This window comes from Arachis hypogaea, chromosome 12, assembly GCF_003086295.3.
Source record: "Arachis hypogaea cultivar Tifrunner chromosome 12, arahy.Tifrunner.gnm2.J5K5, whole genome shotgun sequence".
Classification (NCBI taxonomy): Eukaryota; Viridiplantae; Streptophyta; class Magnoliopsida; order Fabales; family Fabaceae; genus Arachis; species Arachis hypogaea.
Window position 1 is genome coordinate 1,859,194 of NC_092047.1, and position 22,175 is coordinate 1,881,368.

At 28.2% G+C, this 22,175-nt stretch overlaps 2 protein-coding genes across 2 annotated transcripts; one reads left to right on the forward strand and one right to left on the reverse strand.

The window, feature by feature from the left end:
- Window positions 1-1,143: 1,143 nt before the first annotated feature.
- On the forward strand, window positions 1,144-4,446 carry LOC112726296 (calmodulin-binding receptor-like cytoplasmic kinase 2). The gene is made up of 6 exons (XM_025775632.3): window positions 1,144-1,540; window positions 2,193-2,422; window positions 2,521-2,689; window positions 2,806-2,895; window positions 2,982-3,283; window positions 3,729-4,446. Exons 1-6 carry the CDS (start codon window positions 1,288-1,290, stop codon window positions 3,987-3,989), a joined length of 1,305 nt encoding a protein of 434 aa, XP_025631417.1. The 5' UTR covers window positions 1,144-1,287; the 3' UTR covers window positions 3,990-4,446.
- A 2,483-nt stretch (window positions 4,447-6,929) lies between these two features.
- LOC112726297 (uncharacterized) lies at window positions 6,930-13,479 on the reverse strand. The gene is made up of 14 exons (XM_025775633.3): window positions 13,192-13,479; window positions 12,118-12,176; window positions 11,755-11,872; window positions 11,420-11,493; window positions 11,214-11,282; window positions 10,336-10,947; window positions 9,541-10,076; window positions 9,293-9,357; window positions 8,884-8,963; window positions 8,626-8,730; window positions 8,232-8,371; window positions 7,978-8,106; window positions 7,593-7,745; window positions 6,930-7,510 (listed from the first exon to the last, which is right to left on the reverse strand). The coding sequence occupies exons 1-14, from the start codon at window positions 13,391-13,393 to the stop codon at window positions 7,366-7,368; spliced, it is 2,487 nt and encodes an 828-aa protein (XP_025631418.1). The 5' UTR covers window positions 13,394-13,479; the 3' UTR covers window positions 6,930-7,365.
- Between the last annotated feature and the right edge of the window lie 8,696 nt (window positions 13,480-22,175).

Sequence of the window (22,175 nt, forward strand, 5' to 3'; positions counted from 1 at the left end):
TTAATTTAATATTGTTTTACTTTTATCGTCTTCCAATTTCCATTGATTTTTTTTAAGTTTATACCAATGTAAAAATAAGGTGTGAAATCAATCAAATTATTCAACTTATATACTAATTATCACACTGAAAGGAACGCAATTTATGCTTATCTAGAATTACAAATTTTTTGCATTTTAAAAACAAGTTAAGGTTTTTGACTTTGAATACTAGCACAATGAAATGAAGAATATATGTTCATTTTTAAATCCGCAAAGTCTAATTTAAAATTCTTCAAACTCTTTAATATTTAATGCCGGCACTGTTTGTTAACAACCTAGAAAATGAGAGGGTTGAACACTAGCAAAAACCATTAATCGTTCATATTGTTTTAATAAATGCATAAAAAATTCTATCATCACGGCATGGAAATTTCTTATTAACTTGGTTTATTTATAAAAAGTATATTTTGTTCTTTGTATTCTTGAAAGACCAAAATAGACACTCATCAAAGGTTTGTCTGATCTCTATGGTTTATAGTTCATCACTTTATATATTTGATGCATGAAAAGTTGCTTTACTTTACTTTTCAATTATTCTGATATTCTTGACTTTTCAATCATTGCCGACTTTTTAAAATTGAAATTTTCTCAAACACAAACAAAATTCAATTCATACTTTAATTTTAGATACATAATAATACATTCACAATGAAATTAGTCAGACTTATAAATAAGTACTTATTCATTTAATAAAGTTATAAAAAATTATTGTAAATTTCTCTAAATATAAGGTGTTAAATAGTTTACATAAAAAATATCTCTATCTATGTAAAATTATTTTTTGGAACACATTCCTTCTCCAATGCTTCCAACCACACCCAATCAAGAAAAAGATAGCTTTAAGTTTTGAGATATATCCCTTTCATTTCTAAGCATAGACTCAACCGCGAATAATAAAGTTATAGTCTTATATATTTTTTTAATGATTTTATAATATATATATATATATATATGTTAAATATAATTACAAAAATAAACTATACATTATATTAAAATTTCCATGTCTAATAAGTAATAATTAAATTTATTCAATTATTATATTTATACATTTTCTATATAATAAATATATAATTCAAAATTGCTATAAATAAAAAGCAGAAAATTTTCCACGGCGCACGATAGCGTCAACTACCTTTTAAATTCTAAAAGACGCTAAGTCGTTGCTACGTTAAAATTTTTCTCTTTCACTTTCTCTCTCTAAAAGTCTTCAGCTGCGCGCCCATTTTCTCTCTCTAACAAACACAGGCCATGAAAGGTCGCCGGAACTCCAGCTCCGACTACCGGAGTACGCCGGAACGCGGTGGATATTCTCCTGGATACGCGTCTTCCGAGGTCAGCGCCAAGTCAACCTCTTCCTCCACCGCCTCCGGTGGCCGGAGTTCGGTCTCCTCCGCCGCTAGGTCTGTAGCCGGAATCTTCACCGCCTGCTTCGCGCCGCCGGAAGCCACCATCAGAAGCTCCAAGAGCTTCGGGGATTCTGAGGAGTTCAAAGCTCCATCTGGTAGTGGTTTGATTTTTTCTTACTCAATTTTGCTGCCATTGAATGTGTTGGAAAAATTCATTTTCTTTTTTGTTTAACAAAAAATTTGATATTTTTGGTGGTGGAAATTGGTAGTGTATTGTTTTGGATCTGGTGCGATGAAAATTTCCCCCTTTTTTTTTGCTGTGGATAGTGTTTGGATGCTGAGAAAATGGCAAAGAAAACTTGTTAAATTTTTTATTTTTAGTGCTGATTTTTGTTTCCACGATTTTAATTTCAGGTTGCAGTTAGAATTGTATTATAATAACTCTGAATTTGTGATCACAGTTTATAACCAAAAAAAATTATTGATATGGTCGGAATTGTTGTTGCACTGCAAAATCTTGCTTTCAGTTAAGACTTCAGAATGGTAGTTTGATTCAGCTATTTTAATTTGATAAGAGACTGAGAATTTATTGAAGTTCAATTTCTCAAAATCAGGGCTTTTCTGTATTTAGAGATTATAGATTCTGCAATCCCAATCTTTTTTTTTTTTTTTTGCATGAATGTGTGGTTAAGATTGCAAGGAAGTGCTTGGTTAAATTTTTGTTTAGTAAGTTCTGTATTATCATCAACATTGTGGATTTTGAGTGTAGCAAGTGAATTATTATAAGCTGTTCAATGTGTTTCTTAGTTGCATCGGATGTTTCGAGAGCTAGTAGTCAGAAAGGGCGCGGCTCGAATCGAGGCATCAACATCAGCACAAATAAAGAGCCTGGCACTGTAAAATTCACCATGGAGGAAATCCAGAAAGCCACAAGAAACTTCTCCTCTTCTTTCAAGATTGGCCAAGGTGGTTTTGGTACTGTCTACAAGGCCAAACTATTGGATGGAACAGTGGTTGCAGTAAAGCGTGCAAAGAAGGTTGTTTAGATGTTGTTTTCATAGCCTAATCATCTGCTTGGTTAATGTCTGATCATGTAAGCATCTGACAGTTAATGATTAATTGCATTGCTTTGTAGAGTCTATATGAGAAGCATTTGGGTGTAGAGTTCCAGAGTGAGATACAAACACTATCAAGGGTTGAACATTTGAACTTGGTCAAGTTCTATGGATATTTGGAGCAAGGGGATGAAAGAATTATTGTTGTGGAGCATGTTCCAAATGGAAACCTAAGAGAACATTTGGATTGTACGTTTATTTAGCCTCCTTTTATTATTATTATTATTATTTTTTTTTTTTTTGCTATTTTGTGCGTTTAGGATTTAAGATTTAGGATTTAACTCGATTAGAGATGATCATTGCAGGCATTCATGGAAAAGTTCTTGACCTTCCTACACGTCTAGACATTGCAATTGATGTAGCTCATGCCATCACCTATCTTCATATGTATATAGGTACATTGTTTTGACACCATTCAAATCATTTTCAGTCTTGGCAAACTGCGTTGTGGTTAGTCCTTGATGACAGAGGTTTTATGCAGATCATCCTATCATTCATAGAGACGTTAAATCTTCCAACATTCTGCTGACCGAAAATTTTCGAGCTAAGGTAGCAGATTTTGGTTTTGCAAAACAAGCACCAGATAGTGACTCCGGCATGACTCATGTATCCACCCAAGTTAAAGGAACAGCAGGCTACTTGGACCCTGAATACCTGAAAACATATCAACTGACTGAAAAGAGTGATGTGTATTCATTTGGTGTTTTGCTTGTTGAACTCACCACAGGGAGACGTCCCATTGAACCGAAATTCGAACTCAGAGAGCGAATAACTGCAAAATGGGTGTGTTATACACTTATACTTATATCCTTTATTCACCTCTTCTTTTCTGCATTTGAATCTTCTAAAGTGATATCTTTTCTAAAGTAAGAAAGTAATGGCTTATTAATTCTTCGATCTGATAAATTGCATGAATTCTACCATATTTTTTCAGGATGAATAATCTTTCACTTCCTCACTTTAAGATTATCCGAATCCTTTTCTCTTAAAACTTCTCATCATTGTTCAAAACTGCATAAAAAGCAATCAGTTCTGTGCTAATCCAATAATAAGTGTCAAATTAACAAAATTGGTAAAACCAAACATTACTGCATATGAACATAATTTATATACAAATATATGAATTTTTAGATGTGTTACTTTTGTCAGTTTGTCACTTGTACTTATTATTGGACAGAGAGATTGATTAATTATTTCTTCAATGCTAACTAGTTTGCCATAAGTGCAGGCTATGAAGAAATTTGTGGATGGAGAAGCTACCACTGTCTTGGATCCAAGACTTGATCAAACTGCAGCAAATACACTTGCACTTGAAAAGATTCTTGAACTAGCATTGCAGTGTTTGGCACCTCGGAGACAAAACAGGCCTAACATGAAGAGATGCGCCGAGATCCTTTGGACTATCCGCAAGGATTACAGGGAGCTATCAGCCTCAGATTTTCGCTCGTTTTCTTCTACTTCCCAGAGGAGCTCTTCAATAAGAGACTGAGAATGCTAAATATTCATCTCAGGCATGATGAGGCAACAGAAACAACATGAAGCACTTGCATCAGAGAGTGCAAGTTAATGCCAAATCATATAACCAGAGGGGAAAACCATTCTTCTGTGTTATGATCAAGCAATTTCAGCATCTTTGGGAAAGTCCCTTTTGGATCACAGTGACATGTGTAGGTAGAGTTCATATTTTGTCAAATCTGTTCATAAGAATTTTTGTTTCTGTATATAGGAACTAGGAAGCACACTCAGACAAAAAGTTGCCTCCTTCCTTGATTGATTGTGTATTATTATTACTATTTTTTTTTGGGGTGGGTTTTTTCTATTATTATTTTGAATTAAATGTATTTCTTTATCTTAGCTTCTATTGCTGGTTGGAGATTTGATTATTGCATTTTCACATAGGATATCATTCCATTTACAATTAAATATGTCTATTGTAATTCTTCTAAGTTCCTTTTATTTGTCATTGCGAATATTAAATAGATCTTTATATCAATGAGCAATACTACATGATAAATAAAATTTATTATTTATTATTAATATTTAGCTAATTCTGATATTAAAGATTAAATTTTAAATTCTAAATTTTAATAATATAAAAATAAGATATTAACAAAAAATATTGGCTCATATTAAAAAAAGATGTTAGCAGTAGTTAGCCCCTAATATTTTGCTAATATAATTTTATTTCTCAAATATATTTCAATGTAATTTATATATATTGATTGAACGAATTTATCATTTTAAAGTGAGAGATAAAAGAAATAGGAAATAATTATATCTAAGTCAAATAGAACTCTTCTAACATTTTTTTTTTTCATCATTAAGATTCTCATGTGAGATTTTCTTGTCTGAAGAGAACAAGTTCCAAGCACTTTGTCTAAGTGTAGTGTTGGTTGTACTATCATTGTTCCTTTTCTATCCTAATATAATGGAGTATATTAACAAGAAATTGTGAGAATTATTATTTTCACAGTTTCATAAAATGAAGCATTTAATTAACCTATATCTTGATCTTTACAAGAGATTAGTCCTCTGATTTACATTTTTATTTTCTAGTTTTTTAATGTTTTTTATTTTATAAAAAATAAAAAATTATTATTTTCATTGATTTTTCCTTTTTATTCATAAAATATCGAAAATACAAATCGAAAATAAAAATACAAACAAAACTAACATGAATACATAACATTAGGTGCGTTTGGTTTGCGTTTTTATTTTCTACTTTTATTTTTAATGTTTTTTATTTTCTGGATTTTATAAAAAAAAAAGTAAAATCAGTAAAAATAATACAATCTTATTTTCGGTTTTCACCTCTTATTTTTATTTTTATTTTTTTCACAAAATCTAAAAAATAAAAAATACTAAAAAAAAAAACGCAAACCAAACACATGCTTCCCAGTTGTCCATGAATTCCTTGATCTTCTATGGGATCAGGAAGAAATAAATAATGGCTTACATTAATGGCATTTATATTCTTCAGAAACAAATTGGCCACTTGCTCGTACCAACACCAAGTACATGGTGCATTGACTAACATGGTTGTATCATCACATTTCCATTGTATTTGTGTGGCAGAAAATGAACGCTATCAATCTATCATGTTTTTCATTTATGGTGGAAACTCAAGTGAAGTCAACTTCACGTGAAGTTGATAACTGAGAGTCGTTAGATGATTTGACTGATTTGACTAAATTTTCTTTTAACGACTCTCAGCTATCAACCGACTACACCTGAGTTTTCACCTTCATTTATACCACCATCTCTTACTCACTAATGATATAAAGAAAGAAACATTGGTAAGCAACTTGTACATCCAAGTTCCAGCTCTAAATTTTAAAATAAATCTCATTCAACTTAGTGTTTAACCTTGTTCGTTTTGCTAAGTCTTAATAGGGTTATTGTTAGTTAATTATTCAGTTCAATTTAGTTAATCCTAACTTTTACTAATTAATTATTGGATCTTTCTAACATATGTCCTAGGAACACATCTTAAGAATATTATAAAAAGAAATAATTTGCTAAAAAATTTAATACATTGAATAAACTAAGAATTTAAAATATTTTTATTGTTATGTTCTTAAAATATGCTTCATTAGTGTCATAGTTGGATAAAAACTTCATTGAATGTTAGGTCATTAGTGTCATTTCAACATATCTTATCTCTCAAAAAATAAAACAAAATAAAATAAAGATAAAATGGCTAGCTAAAATTGGCCAAGTGATAAACAAATTCATCTTTTCTCAATTATTCAGTTCAAATTCTTAGAATAAAAAATATTTTTGTTGAGAGAAATTACAACCACAGGTCTTAAACATGGATTATTAATAAGCATATGTGGAAAGATAAAAAGAAAAAAGAAAAATATAGTTAAAATTAAATTTTGTAAAGTTCTCAGATAATAAGTAATAGAGCAATACCACATGACTAATAAAAATTTATCTTTGTTAACAATTGGTTAACGAAAATATTTTTATACTAAATTATAAATTGTAAATCCTAGTATAAAAATAAAGTGTTAATTCAAAATATTAATTAATATTGATAAAAAAATATTATTCTCCTAACACTTTTTAATTGCCCTTAAATTATGTAACAATACCAATGAAAACTAGTATATAAAAAGCATATTAACATTCTTCTCAATGGCATGCTTGTACTCTATTTTTAATTGTTTATAGGACAAGAAAACAAGTCTCTATCAACTTGGTCGTGTTACTTTAAGCATACCTACTTTGATACTTAAGTACCATCCAACAACTTTTCAAAGAATAGGATTTATTATCATTAATTCAGTATTTTGTATATTATATTGTTATCTACTCAATCAATGCTTATAAAAATGAACTCCTTTCATAATGGGTTGGTTAAAAATAATACAATTCAATGCTAGAAATCAAAGCAATCTAATAATATAATAGCAGCATAGTGTATATTTTAAGACCCAACATTTGGTTTGCCTTGAGAGTTTTTCATTGAGAATGCTTAAGCATAAATGTTAAATAGAAGTATCTTCCAATATGAAAGGGAATATTTCACTATACACACTCATGCCTTAAGCCTCAAATATTTACTGCTATGAAAAAATATATATATAAACTCTAAATTCCTAATGGTAAGTGTCATATGAGGGGTAAAAATCAAAACTAAAAAATATATATCTAGGATTAGTTCTCTGTACAATTTTTCCAATAAACCTTATACATGAATTTTAAATCCTAACATTTACTCTCATGACAAAAGGTAAAGAATTTACAAGAGACTATGACCTGTTGTTGATACCTTGCTCTCATTTTTTGCCTCAATGTTCACTTCAGTTTTGATTTCTGATTCCAATTCCCCTATCATGTTTGTGTCAACCAAAATTTTAAGACTCGCTTCTCGAAAACGAGTCTTGGCGAGTAAGCGCATAGTTTTCCGTCGTAGGTAGCTGATCCTCCTCTGCATCCACATTACTTGCTTTTGAGCAAAGAAAGAAGAAAGATGATGTGTATATTGTGACATGCCAAAAGCTGCAAAAACGGTTTGAAAGCGCGAATGTTAGTTGAGGAAGGGCGGAGAAACAACGACGAAAAGAAGGTCGAAAATAAGTACCTATGCCATATCCAGTAGGTTGAACTGGTTTCAAGTACCCAGCTTGTTGCTGCCATGGCTAACGCGATGAAACCGGCCAATGCAAAACCCCAATGGAACCGCCTCCAAAGCGACATGACAAGCTTATAGAGCCAATCCTTTATAGTTAACAAGCTGCAATAGAACCTCACTGTTACAGTTTTTCAATAACGATTATGCGAATAGACAAATCTACCATCTACGATACACAAATACTTCGTTTTTACTCGCGAATATCTGCATTAATTACTGCTACCTCAAACATCTTAACCTTGTGAGAAATTTTCATAGAATGGTTGTATTCATGAATCGTATCGTATCGTATTATACTCAATACTAGTATTTGTATTTGTAGTTTTGTACTCACCTTTGAGGGAAACTTGGTGAGAATCTGAATGAAAATGAAAGGGACCTATACTTTGATGAGACCTCTATCAACCAACCGATTAGAAGACCAATAGCTCCAAGCACAAACACAAGAACAATATTCGAAGATCTGTTGCAATCGAAATCACAATCAATGTAAGATAAACATGAACAAACTAAAGAGCTTAAAAGCTTCGATCAGCAAATGCATGCACGCGTCAAAGTCGAAGTTGTTTTCGTCAACATTGAGAGTACCTGGTTGCCTTGGTTGCAGCCATGAGTGCAGTAAAGATAGCAACAGCTGTGTGGATTGCCCTCTTATGTGTTTCATTGATCGAGGCTAAGTACACGAAAGTGCTAACCACGGCCATGAAAGAAAGCCAAAAGTCCATGAACTGAAATAACAATGTTTAAAACAGCGAAATTTAAGCCCAGACAGCATAATTCATCCAATAAGGAACACAAATCCTATCAGAAACTCAGATGTCAGATTGTATAGGATTATTGAAGCTCGAAACGATTACACAGGAGACTTAAATGTTATGTTTGTCAATCCAATCTAATAACATCTTTTACTTTCATGGTCTGAAAACAAAACTAAAAAATTTAAGAAAATGAGGAAAAGAGAGAATGAAGGCAGAGCAGTAACCTGAAGAACATTATAGGTCAAGGGACACCAAGTGCCTACATCACATGCATGATAAATCGCACTCGAAATTCCACTCGAAGTGAACAAAATCCATTCTGCGTATGCCTGCATAAAGGGTCCCATCATCGTCCATACAATAAGTCACTTTATTCGTCGAAAATTTGGATGAAATGCTCTCTCATTCAACAATACGAGTACTAATGGTGAATCAAAGCTGTGTCTCCGTTAGTTTAAATAAAGTAAAGAATAAAGAACCACCTTCTGCCGAAGGGCCCAATAGGCAGGAAGCATTGCTGCTGCATTCGATGCAATGAGAAAAATCGATTGCACTATGTGCCCTGCAAAAATTTTAGTAACTAAGTTTTAAGAGCAAAAATATATAACAAACTGAATTGAAACATAACAGGAAATTTATATTTAACAAACTGAATTGGAAACAAGCAAGAAAAACATTCTCAAGCTTTAGATTAATATATTTGGAATGAAGTTTCCAAACTAAACTACTCAAGGAATAAAAAATACATTTACATAGTATGTTAAATAAACATTCATGTCGATCTCGGTGAAGAGAAAAGTAAACAAAAAAGATGATTGACCAGAAATATGTTTATTAACTACATGGTTTGAACTAATACGCTTACAAGAAGCACCACTTAGAATGATTTACCTTTATGCGATACAATTTCAACGCTACAGTCAAAGCCCCCGTGGTTCCGATCACAAGAGCAGAAGCTGAGGACAAGAAGTAAAAACAATTTGTAAGAAAAGTATCAAGGAAATTGGAAACCAGAACAAAACACTCAATCCAATAAACTATGAAACTTAGCATCTGATTCTTTACACAAAATTTAGCAAAACAAATGAGAGGTAAATAGGGATGATAAATTAGATAAATAGAAAGGGTCTAACGTATACCTATACGATGTCAATCCGCTAGCATCAAAAGAATATCTACAGTCACCATGAGACGAGCAATGTTTCGGGCATCCTTCAAGTGAAATAGACATGGCAGTTTGTGCTTTCAAAGAATTGCCGCTTGCATTAAGATGTCTTAAACCAAAACCCCATGTTCCTTCTCTAGCATAAATAATGTAAAAATCAACATTGTCATCTTTTGAACTATATAGCATGAAAAACGCCGATTCGTCGCTCTTCCTTGTCTTGTTAGCATAATAATAGTCCCAACTCTCAAGAGAAGGTAATCCACCAAATCGAGCATAAAATTCATAATTAATCTTCACATCTGAGGATAGCCGTACATGAATATTTCGTCCAGCTGCACCACGAGGAATGTCCAAAATAAAGTAAGTCCAAATGTTATCAGTTTCTCCTTGGTTCATTGTGTTGTTTGAAAGTGGCTCAAGAGGAAAATTTGCCGACTCTGCCATTTCTACCTCACCAACTGGTAAATAATATGATTCGAACGGCATTGGAATTCTACTTAGGACTGTCTGCAGACAACCATTATTATTTTTTCAATAAACTATTCACGCAAGAAAATATATTCAAGCTTTAAGATATAGAACTGATTCTGTTGCAAGATGTTCTTGAATTAAATATTTGAAAAACTTCAACTGTTTAGCTTCATTGTATTCTTCTGACATGATTTGGAAATAATCTTTAATTTCTTGGAAAAAAGAAAAAGAAATACTTAAAAGGGACAAGAAAAAAGGAATTATATCAAGAGTAACATCTTGCAATTAATACTACCTGAAGTGTATAGCTATCCATTGTGCAATTCGGTCCAGCTTTACCAAGAGGGCACTGAACCACTTGTGTTTCCATTGAATAGCAAACTTTGGCATTGCCATCCTGAGTTCCATCTAACGTTTTTGCCAGATTAACCGGTAATATACTAATGTATAGACGACCAATCTGTGGAGCACGAATAACAAGAGGGGATTTACTCAAATCACTGGAATAATCATGCGAAGTCTCTGAAGGAATTGCACCATGGCGAGCATAACACATTAACTTAAAATCATCTGCACTAGAAGTGCTATTTGAAGATGTAGAGTTGAATTTGACATTTGCTGCTGTAATGGTCAATTCTTCTGCCATATTTGTTATATCCAAGGAATAGAACTGTGGTACGCCTTCCTGAACACACGAAGTTTCGAAGTTATTTTTGCAGGTCAGAGCATTTTCCATCATCGGCTTCTTCACCTCTGTAGCATCCAAATCATAATATTTAAAGACATTGGACGATGTGCATGAAAGTGGATAGACTGTACTGTTACAGAACACCCCCTTCATCATCGAATTCGTGCATGCTTCCACACTTATATTAGCAATGAAGGAGTATGATGAGCCTCGGTTAATCTGCAAAGACAAAGAAGTAATATTATTCATACATATGCAGCCAGTGGATTGGTACTTTGATAGGAATAGAATGAGTCAAGCATAGAGGAGTTAGGAAGTATGTATTGACAATTTGACATAATTCTTATTTGACTAAAGATGACAACTAAATTCAACTCAACAAGGCAGAACCGAAAGGAAAAGAAATATTGCAGCAAGTAACAAGGTATACTTGAAATATTCAGAGTTCTTCATGATAAAAGTAATATTTGGATAATAAACTGTACCATCTTTGATTGTGTTCTTGTCGCTCCAATGCCATTGAATAGACCAATGTACCAAGCGCCTGCAGATATCTAAACAATAATTCGTGTTTACGGTCTATACAGCAATAAGTAAAATCACTTGTGAGCTTTATAGGATGCAGGAAAGAAAACACCGAGCTTGAAGGTATAATACCAACATAAGAGAATAAAGAAATGAATGACAATACCTGTTCATTTGTCAATCTCATAGTGATATTCTTCTGCATAGGAAAACACTGCTCCACATCAAGATCATTTATTCCTGAAGAAACAACAAAAACAAGAAGTAATTATAACGTGGAACTAATTATTTTACAGGCAGAAAGAGTACTTGATCTTTTTTCGTGGTCAAGAATACGGAGAACAAGATGCTGAACAATTGCTGCTGATCATAATGTAGGATAGAAAATCTTCTAACAATTTGAAAAACATCTCTCAAAGAAATTTAAGATAGAACTTATATACTCAAACTTTAACCTTAGAAAACAGATTTATTAGAATATGTTTCGGTACGGGCTTCTACCTGAGACAACTGAATCTTTCAGAGTTGTGTTTAAGGCATCTGGCAGAGGAGGGCTGCCATCTCTGAAACATATTATTGGCAGTGAGCTTTTTGGAATTCGATCGACCCTTGAAAGATCCTGAAAAAATAATTAAGAACATCTGAGTTTCATCAGAACTAAACCATTAGCATCTCCGGATCATGCCATATGAGGCAGAATAAGACTAAAATCAATGTCAAAATAGAAGCAAATGACATTAATTTAATCTAAAAGAAATGGCTCCCCAGCAAGATCCACCAACACTGAATACCAATGCTAGTGTTCTAAGGTGCTCCTATGTAAAACATTAAAAAAAAAAAGAAAAAAGTTACAGATATACTTACAAGATCTACATCTGAATTCAATGCTATGGACACAGCAGAAAACGATGGCGGTATATCAACTGCAACATAAGAAACCATCAAGAGACAAGTCAGTAAGATCATCGATAAGTCTAACAAAGATTTTATTCCTCCAAACTAACAGTGCTTAGTATCTTATACCAAATTGAATCACTAAAACATTAGACAGGAAAAATGTTACAGAAGTTAGATATAAACACAACATTATAAGAAGTGCCAGTGGTTTTAAACCTATCCATACATACATTTGATTCTTGAATAACTAAGCAATGGTAGGTAGGTAAAGAGAAAGAGGCACAAAAATGAGGCAGCACAATGATCACAAATCAACTATCACAAACTTACAATCAGAACTATATCAACAAGTCATCAAGGCAAAAATTAACTCAATGGCCCCACAATGATAGGCTATTGCCATCAACATATTCATCTACTTCTTCAATGTCAACTTACACAAAAGTTAACAGAAAACCAAAACACTCATATGATCAAAAGGGTTTAACTTTGACCTTAAACCCTTGTCATAGAAAGATCAAACATGAAAATTGCATAATTAAACAACTACCCAATTCCTCAGAGTTCAAAACCAACAACAATTTGAAGACTAGGAACTATATACCACTATAAAACATCAACAGAAAAGAAAGATGAACTTAAAGAGAAAATACTATCACACAAATTCAAAGTATACTTCAAAAATCCAATTTTGACACATCATAATTTACACTAGCAAACACTTCATGAGCAACAACAACAACAACACAGAAATTCATAGCATAAAAGAGAAACTTTTGTCACACAGAGCGAAAGTATCAAAGTATAGTTAAAAATCCAATTTTGACACATCAAAATTCACACTGGAACAATGCTTCTTAAGGAGAAACAACACAACCACCACAGAAATTCATATAGCATAAAAGAGAAGCTTTTTATTACACAAAGTGAAAGTATAGTTCAAAAAACCAATTTTGACCCATCAAAAAGCTTCATGAGCAACAAAAACAGAACAATTCATAGCATATGAACAAAAGGGTCAATGCCAATTGATTCATAAACCTCGGATATAGCGCAAATCAAAGGGCTTGATAGTCGTCTCAGGGTAGCTGAAGCTGGAAACGGTGAAGAAGTTGCCACCAGAAACCGTTGTTCCAACAAGTTCACCTTCACTTGCAGAAGTGCAGAGAGAAGAACCAAACAGTAACAAAACAGTGAGAAGAATCAGTTTTGGATGACACCACAGAATCGAATTGAAAGACATTTTTTTTTTGTGATTCCGAGGTGGTTCTCTCAGAAGTCAGAACATGGGATTGCAGAAAGTGTGAAAGCTGAATAATATTGTTTAAAAGACCAATTAATTAAGTAGGGTACAAGGGTATTAGAAATTTCAAATTTGTGAACAAACTTAGATTAAAAAAAAAATCTTTGTTGACTTTGACTTAATTTGATTTGGTAAAATTTTTATTTTTTAAAATTAACCATTTTGACTTAGTTGAATTCGATAGAATTTTTATTTTTTTAAAATAATTTATAAAATTTAGTTTTTAAAAGATAATTTTTTTAAAAATTATAGTATTTATATTGAATAAATTAAATTAAAAATGACTTTAATAAATACAAATAATAATAAATATATTTAATAAAATAATTTTTAAATTTTAAAATATTATAATAAATATTAATATTAAAAGTTATATTTAGATATTAATGAATGTATAAGATTATATTAGATTCTTTTACTTTAATAAGCACAAAACATATTTTAAAAGTTCCATTTTAAATTTTTTTTCAAAAGCATCTTTATCTTTTAAAATGTTATAAATATGAGATTTATTAGATACAAAATAAAAAATTTATGCTTTTAAAAAATATAAACACCTTTTTTAAAATTTTTACAAATCAAACCTAAATAAAAAAATTATTACTTTTTGTGTTTAATGTGCCAAAATTTTTATATATAGTATTTTTTGAAAGGAATATATTTTGTGCTTCTGCTTGAAAAATGTATAGCTTGACTAGATAAAAAATAAACTAATACGTGGTCAGGAAGGCATTTTTGTCATTTTAGAGTTAAGGAATAGAATGGTAATTTCGTCACATTCAAATATCTGAATACTAGAAGAATCAGACCATGCCAGACTTGGACATCTAGAAAACCAAGAGTTCGTCTCAAAAACAGTAATGCTGAAAGGGCGACAACTCATAAGGCACAATAGGCTAAGTCAGGACAATAAGAAGCCCAATAATACTTTTCAAATTCAATAGGAGGCATAATTTATTATTTATTTCGAATTTATTAGGCTTTTATTTTAATTTATTTTTCTGTTAGAGTTTGTTAGAAGATTTAATTTAGTTATAATTTGTTTAGTAGTATTTTTAGGATTTTAAAATTTAAATCAAATCTGATCTAATCCAATAAGATCAAATCTGATTTAAATTAGTTATCATATCTTTAGGATTTTAAAATTTAAATCAAATCTGATCTAATCCAATAAGATCAAATCTGATTTAAATTAAGTTATCTTATCTTATCTTTTAGTTTGTTAGGTGCCTATTTAAGCACCTTCTGGTGAGACAATTTACATAACTTTGATGAATAAAATTTCCTTAGTGCTTTATGCATGTTTTTTAGTGTGATTAAGTGAGGTGAGTGATTTGCTTTGCTTGTTGCATGGAGAAAATTGAGTGATTCAATTTTCATCCCTCTGATCTAGGTTGTCAAGGACAGGTTCTTTGAAGGTCTAGTAGGAAATCCTTTCCGGTGACCTAGGTTGCTAAGAACAAGTGTCTCTTTATGCCAATAAATTCCTCTTCTTGATGTCATTCTTTTCTTATCCCCTTCCATTAGGATTTTATTACTTTGAATGTATTAAACCCTTAAATCCCAATTAAATTCTTATCATAAACTCAGGTTCAAATTATTTAAAATGTTTAAAATTTTTAATAAGCAAAATTTAAACTTATAAAATAGATTATTTAATCAATCAGTCTAAGTTTTTAAAAATATATAAATATATAATTTTATTATACTAAAAAGTATAATAATAAATTTTTAATTTTATATCTTTTATTATATTTAAAGATTTTTATATATTAATATTTTTTAATTATTAATTTTTATTGTATTTATTATTTTTTTTTTTACTAAAGATAGGAGACTCGAACCCGCAACCTTTTTTAATTATATATATTTTTATTTTATACTGTATTTAATATTTTTATTTTATTTTATTATTTAGTTATTTTATTATTTTTTAAAAATAACAAAATTTTTAGTAGATATTAGGTCAAACTAAAGCCAAACTTAATACTTGATAAATAATCTATATCAAATTAAAAACTTGGCTCAGGATAATAAATTTTATTGAAAGCCTATCTTATTAAGATGAAGTTTGACATGTTATAATTTATTTCCACCCTTATTTAGATTATATCATTTTTATCCCTAATAACATAAAATAGATGAGATAAAGATCATCTAAATTTAAATTTTAAATTACTATAAAATAATGATAACATAAGTCAATTGAGCAAATGTAAAAATAATAATTAAGAAGTAGGGTATATTAGAAGTTTGTGAACTAAATTATATTAAATAATAAGATCTTTGTTTATTAAACGAGAAAATTGGTTGTATTTCATAGTATTATTACCTTTTCTTTTTTGTTGTTAATCTACCAAAAAAGATATATATTACCTTTTGTGCTTCTATTTTAAAAATCAATTTAATTTGGATAATGTATAGCTCAAATGTGGTATAGATAAGATCAAGTTCATCTAAAATAATAGTACATATGTATAAGTAAAATAGTTAAATAACATAAAAGTAAATATAAATTAGTTAACGAGCTATAATTTAAATAATATAGTCTCTACATACTCATTTAAAAGTTGTAAGTTTAAGTTTCATTCCTAACTTAAAAAAAAAATAAATTAAATCTTATTATTGTGTAAGTTGGTTTAGACAATTTAAATACAATTTGTTTTATTTTCTAGTAATTTTTTTTATTTTTAAATGAGAAGAGTTATATTTCGATGGCAAAAGAATAAAAAAAAGTGAATTCTTCATTATACAAAGTCTTTCGATATTTAAATTGATACGTGAAATAATAATATTAAAGCTAAATAAATAAAATAAATATTTTTTTGTATCTTTATTTTGTATGTCCTTATTATTTTATAGGCAAAACATATCTCATTATCGTTTTTATCAGTTATGATTATGCTAACAATGTGAATAATGATATTTTCTTTGTTTTAATGATTTTGTAATGTAGTAGTTGCAATAACCGAGTTATAATGTAATGTTATAATGGATATATCTATGAAAAAATATATATATACATGAATAATAACATGTGTATAATATAGAGTAAATTAATTTATTATAAGTAAAAGTATATATTACAATAAATTTCATATATTTCTACTCAGTTGAAATTGAATTTGTTTTTGGTACATAAGATGGAATTGATTGGATCAATTTTATATTTTTATTAATCCAATTCGAATTATAACCAGTCATGGATAGTCCGTGAGCACATGCTAATTGATAAATAATTTTTAATATCTAAAAATAAAAAAGGCATAATTAACTTATTTTCCCCTGGTATAATTTATTTAAATGATTAATTAAACATATATTTATTAATTTTTAATCATTATAATCGTTGCCTTTTGACCAAAAAAAAAAAAAAAAGCAGCCAAAGTTGAATGGCATTGCAATGATCCACAGACAATTCAAGGTGTTTAGGTATGAACTTTGTGTGGGTCAGAAATGGTGCTAGAATTTATATGGAAAAAAAAATTGATAACAAAGTTGGAATATTAAGAAACAAAAGAAAGAATAATTTCGCCAAAGGAAGTGATGGAAACAAAAAAAAAAATTAGCCTTATTAGGGGTCGTTTTCTTTTGTAAACGCAATAAACTCTTACATTACGTTATAATTTGTAGTAATTTGTTATATACATCAAAATCTTTATAATTTTTAGTAATTTTTTTTATATACATATCAAAATCAATATATATAATATCTACAAAATATCGTAACCATATCAAGTGGTATATATATTTGTATGAAAATAATATTCACACTGAACTCAAAATACTTGAATGAAGAGATCAAAATATCTTCCATTTTGATTAATTTGGAGAAGGTAAAAAATAAGGTTTATTCTAATAAAAATATTAAAAATATTTTTTTATAAAAAACAATTGTATTAACAGTATGACTTATTTGTTTAATTATACTTTGGATAAAAGTAATATTTTTATTATATATCAAAATTAAATCATATAATTTATTATCTAATAATAAAATAAAAAAATCTTGAAGTAAAAACAATTATAAATTGTTTATTAAATTATCTTAAAAAAAAGTATACATATAGTTTAGACTTTAGACAAAACTTAACTAGAAAGCAAGGAAAATGTAAGTGGTGTCATTTAAAACCTAGAAATGTTGGTGCCTTAAAAGGAAGGGTTTCTCAATTTGGAAAGAAAAGAAAAAAAAAAGTGTGTGAAATTGAAAGGAACCCTGTGTGATTGGTAATAATAATATAACACTGTAATCATGCAATATTTGTGAATAGTGAGCTGTACTTAAGAGTGTATAAATAAAGATTTATTTGTATATTCCTATATATTAAACTATATTAATATGTGTTAATGTATTATTTCATATTTTTCTTTTTGTTTTTAATAATATCCATTCCTTACAACCATGACTAATTATCTTGCTATTCTAATTTCCAATTTTTATAAATATTTATAATTTTTATTTTTTAAATTAAATAGTATTATAAATAAATTAAGTAATTATAAATAGAGTATACATTAAATAATGCATTTAAAAAATACATGATGAAGACTTTTCTTTGCAATTAGTTGATTTTGAAATCGATAAAAGTATATTTTTGTTTTTAATATTTTTTAAATATTTTAAATATTAATTAGATTTATTTTATTTCTAATATTTAAAATGAAATTAATTTTACCATTTTATTAATTTTTTTTATAATTAACTATTAGCTAAAATATTTTATTTTTTCAATATTCCTCCTCGAAACCACATCACCATCCTCATCATGAACATCACCATCACCATCACTCATCAAGAATTCATATAAAAAAGCCAGAAATCATGGCTGGGAATATATATATAGATTGAATTGAAGCCTGAAAAACTATTGTACCCTCCAACAAGAGTAACAATCTTATGCATGAATTCATATAAAACACACTGCAGACATAGCTTCTAAATTAATATCTTTTTGATGTAACATCACTCCTAGAAATTATAATAGAGTGTCCCACACTATATATATTAAAAAATAATATGGGTCATTTTAGTATGATTATATTTATAATAATTATCATCACGATTATAGTATTTTTAAAAGTGTAGTTAAAATTAAAATAATAATTTTTTATTATTAAACAACATTTTTTAAAAAAGTATTACTTAAAAAAAATATAATTAAAATATAAAAAAATATGACCTTAATTTTAACAATACTTGTATAATTAAATATAACTACCGTAGTATAGTCATATACTAAAATTCATCAAATAATATATCTATTATTTTTAATATGTTAGAATTCTTAGATTTTTTAATTCAAAAATTATTCATATTAAATTATTAAAAAAAATGTATGAGAGCGAAAGTATATTTAAATTTGCGATAACTTCCCATTTCATTAATGACACTTCTAGTTTAAATTGTTTAATTTAAAAGCATAAAATAGGAACTTAAATGTTGAAAGAAATATTATTATAGCAGTAATAATTGAGTGTTGAATTATGACATATAAAAAGTTAGTTGTAAATAATTTCTCTTTGGCTTTGGCACATTACTTTATTATTAAGTTGTTCATCGCTAACCACTCACATCACAAGTCACAGGTACTATCACTTATTTATTGTAGGCTCTAGCATCTTCCTTATGATACCATACTTTAATTTAACTTCTTTCATGTACAATAGTAGGGTAGGTCCATTTCCTGCATGCTGAAATAAATTTTAAATGGGTTTAACTAACAATTATTTTCAGAATATATATTAAAATTTGTTTTTAACTAAAAATAGGAAAACTCAAACTTATGATTTTTTAGATGAATATAAAGAAATTATGTCATTTAAACATATATAGATTTAAATCTTGCTAATACATTTGTATACATTTACATTTATTAAAATAAAAATTTAAAAAATTTTACTAATAAAAATTTTAATATGTATTTAAGATATATGTTAACTATTTTTTGTACAATATTAATCAGTCTTTAATCAGCCTTTAATCAGATTTAAATAATATTTAATTATTTTTTTAGTGTAATATGTTTCTATTTTGTAGATACATATCTATAATTAAATTTTAATTTAAATTTAAATTTTAAAACACACCTACTTCATTGGTGGTTACGGTGACTTTGCTTTACTTTCGTAACTTTACGTAACAGTTTTTTAAATTTCTTATTTTACGGGACATTCACACGCATTAGTGAATCCCAAACCAAAAAGGACGCTGCCAGCTGAATTCTCCATCTCGTCTTCATTGGTGAAGACTATCACCACCTTCCAGCTGAAGCACTCTCTCATTTTGCATTGGTGAAAGGTATCATTATTTTCCACACATGTGTTTATGTAATTTGTTAAGAAATATCATGTTCAACATTTTTAATTATATTTTAATTTAAACATAAAAACACTCTGCTGATTTAATTGGAACAAGGTTGATCTTATTTAATTTTATTAATAAAATTGTTGCAAATAAAGTACTTTCTATGTAAGTAATTTGAGCAAAGAAGCAAAAAAAATCTGAAATTTAAGAGAGAAGATGTAATTGATATGGTCATAAAAATTCTGTTGTTATTTATCAATTATAACACATGATAGTATGATATTTTATTCAAAATATTTTTAAAACGCATCCAAAATCAGGCTAACTTTAAATATTTAAATTTAAACGTTAATAATACAATTAATCTTTTAATTTTTTATTCGATCAAATGAATATAATATTTATCATTTAAATTATTAGTTGAATTTTTTTTAGATATTTATTAGTTTTCAAAATTATTATAATCAACAATTAATTTAAAATTGTGTTATTATAACACATCTAAGAGATTTTTACGATTTTAGATGTGTTTTAAAATATTTTGTATATAATATCATACTATTATATGTGTTATCATTGAAAAGTAACGAAAAAATCCAAACCAATAATTTAAATAATAAATATTAGATACATTTTATCGAATCAAAAATCAAAAGATTAATTGTATTATGTACGTTTTTATTTAAAAACTAGAATTTAACGATTTTGAAAACGTTTATATCTAAAAACTAGATTTTTATCATTTTAGATGTGTTTTAAGAATATTTTGTATATAATATCATACTATTAGATGTGTTATAATTGAAAAATAAAAACACAATTTTTTATGACTATACCAGCTACATCTTTTCTTATAAATTCTAGATTACTTTTTGCTTCTTTACTCAAACTAATTAAGTACACGTCCTGAATCGTAATCATCCACGCTAATTACTTGTACAAGTTCTTATCTTTATTCTCATTCCAACAAATAGATGTATTTCTTTTAATTTCAGTGTAACCAGCTCATGCAACAAAAATAACATCTTTCGATCATTAACACACTACTAAATAGAACTTAATCATAATTTCTTTGCACCCGTCAGGGTTAATCCATTCTAAAAAGTAAAAAACCTTTAGAATTTTAAAAGTTAAATTTTAAATTTTGAGTAATTTGAATTTTAGATGTGTATTTAAATTATAAAATATTATTATATTAAATATATTAAATTTAAAACAGAAATTTAAGATTTAAATTTTAAATGTTAGTTTGATTTAATTTGAATTTTAAATATGAATTTAATTTTTAAAGACACTAAATCTATTTATAATTGTTAGATGTGTTAGTTTTATTTTGTTTGAATTACGGTAAGAAAAGGCTGAAAATTGTACCATATTTGAAGGATAGCTAGTTGAACCGCTTTTAAAATTTATGACTATGAATATTTATATAAGATGACTCACCTTAGTTTGCGTCCTATAAACTCCCATGACGAGATAAGATAATTTATCGTGACGTAAGCATAATTGTCGTTTTTTAACTTAAAAAGCATTTTCAATATACTAAAATTTAAAATGATAAATATTTAAAATTAATAAAGTGTCATCTTTTAACGCATTATTCCGTGATGAAGTATATTTCCAAATTTTATGGTTTTTTATATAATTAAATTAAAATTTTTCTCTCTCACACATATTTCAATTAATTTTCAAAAATTTTTAAATCAAATATTTTTAATTTTTAACAAAATTTTAATATTTTAAAAGTTATATATCTTTGTCTAAGATAATTAATTTGTCTTAGTAATATTTTTTTAATGTTTTTAATATATTAAAAATTTATTTATTTAACACATATTTTAAAAATTTTATTAAAATAATAAAAAATCTATTTATTTGGACAGAATTAAAAACTGATATATTTAAGCTAAAATTCACTGATCAATATATATATGTACGGTGATAAAGATTCTCTTGAATGCGGAGATTCGATGAGCAAAAGCTGGTTTTACTTAAGATTCCAAAGAACTCGAGACAGTGTACTGAGTGTAGTGCTGAATCAGTGAATCCTTTACATTTTATAATCTATATAATCAAATATTTATAAAATTTACACAAATATATCAAAAGTAATTTCTTTTTTTTTTATATTTTTTATAAAAAAATTAATAAAGTTAACTATATTTTTTAATGTATTTTACCCGTTGGCTGTTGCTCGTTGGTGGACCCCACATAGACCCATAGATGTAGCAACAAAGTGAATCTAACTCGTTTAAGAATTAAGTTACCTCATTATGGATGCTCCTTCGTATTCTTTGATGATGATTGAAAATTCTTACTAAATTAATATAATATATGTATATTGTATATAATTTTTTTTGTAAATATTTATAAGAATAAAGTGATAAATAAATTTATGAAGATTTATATTTTAGATAT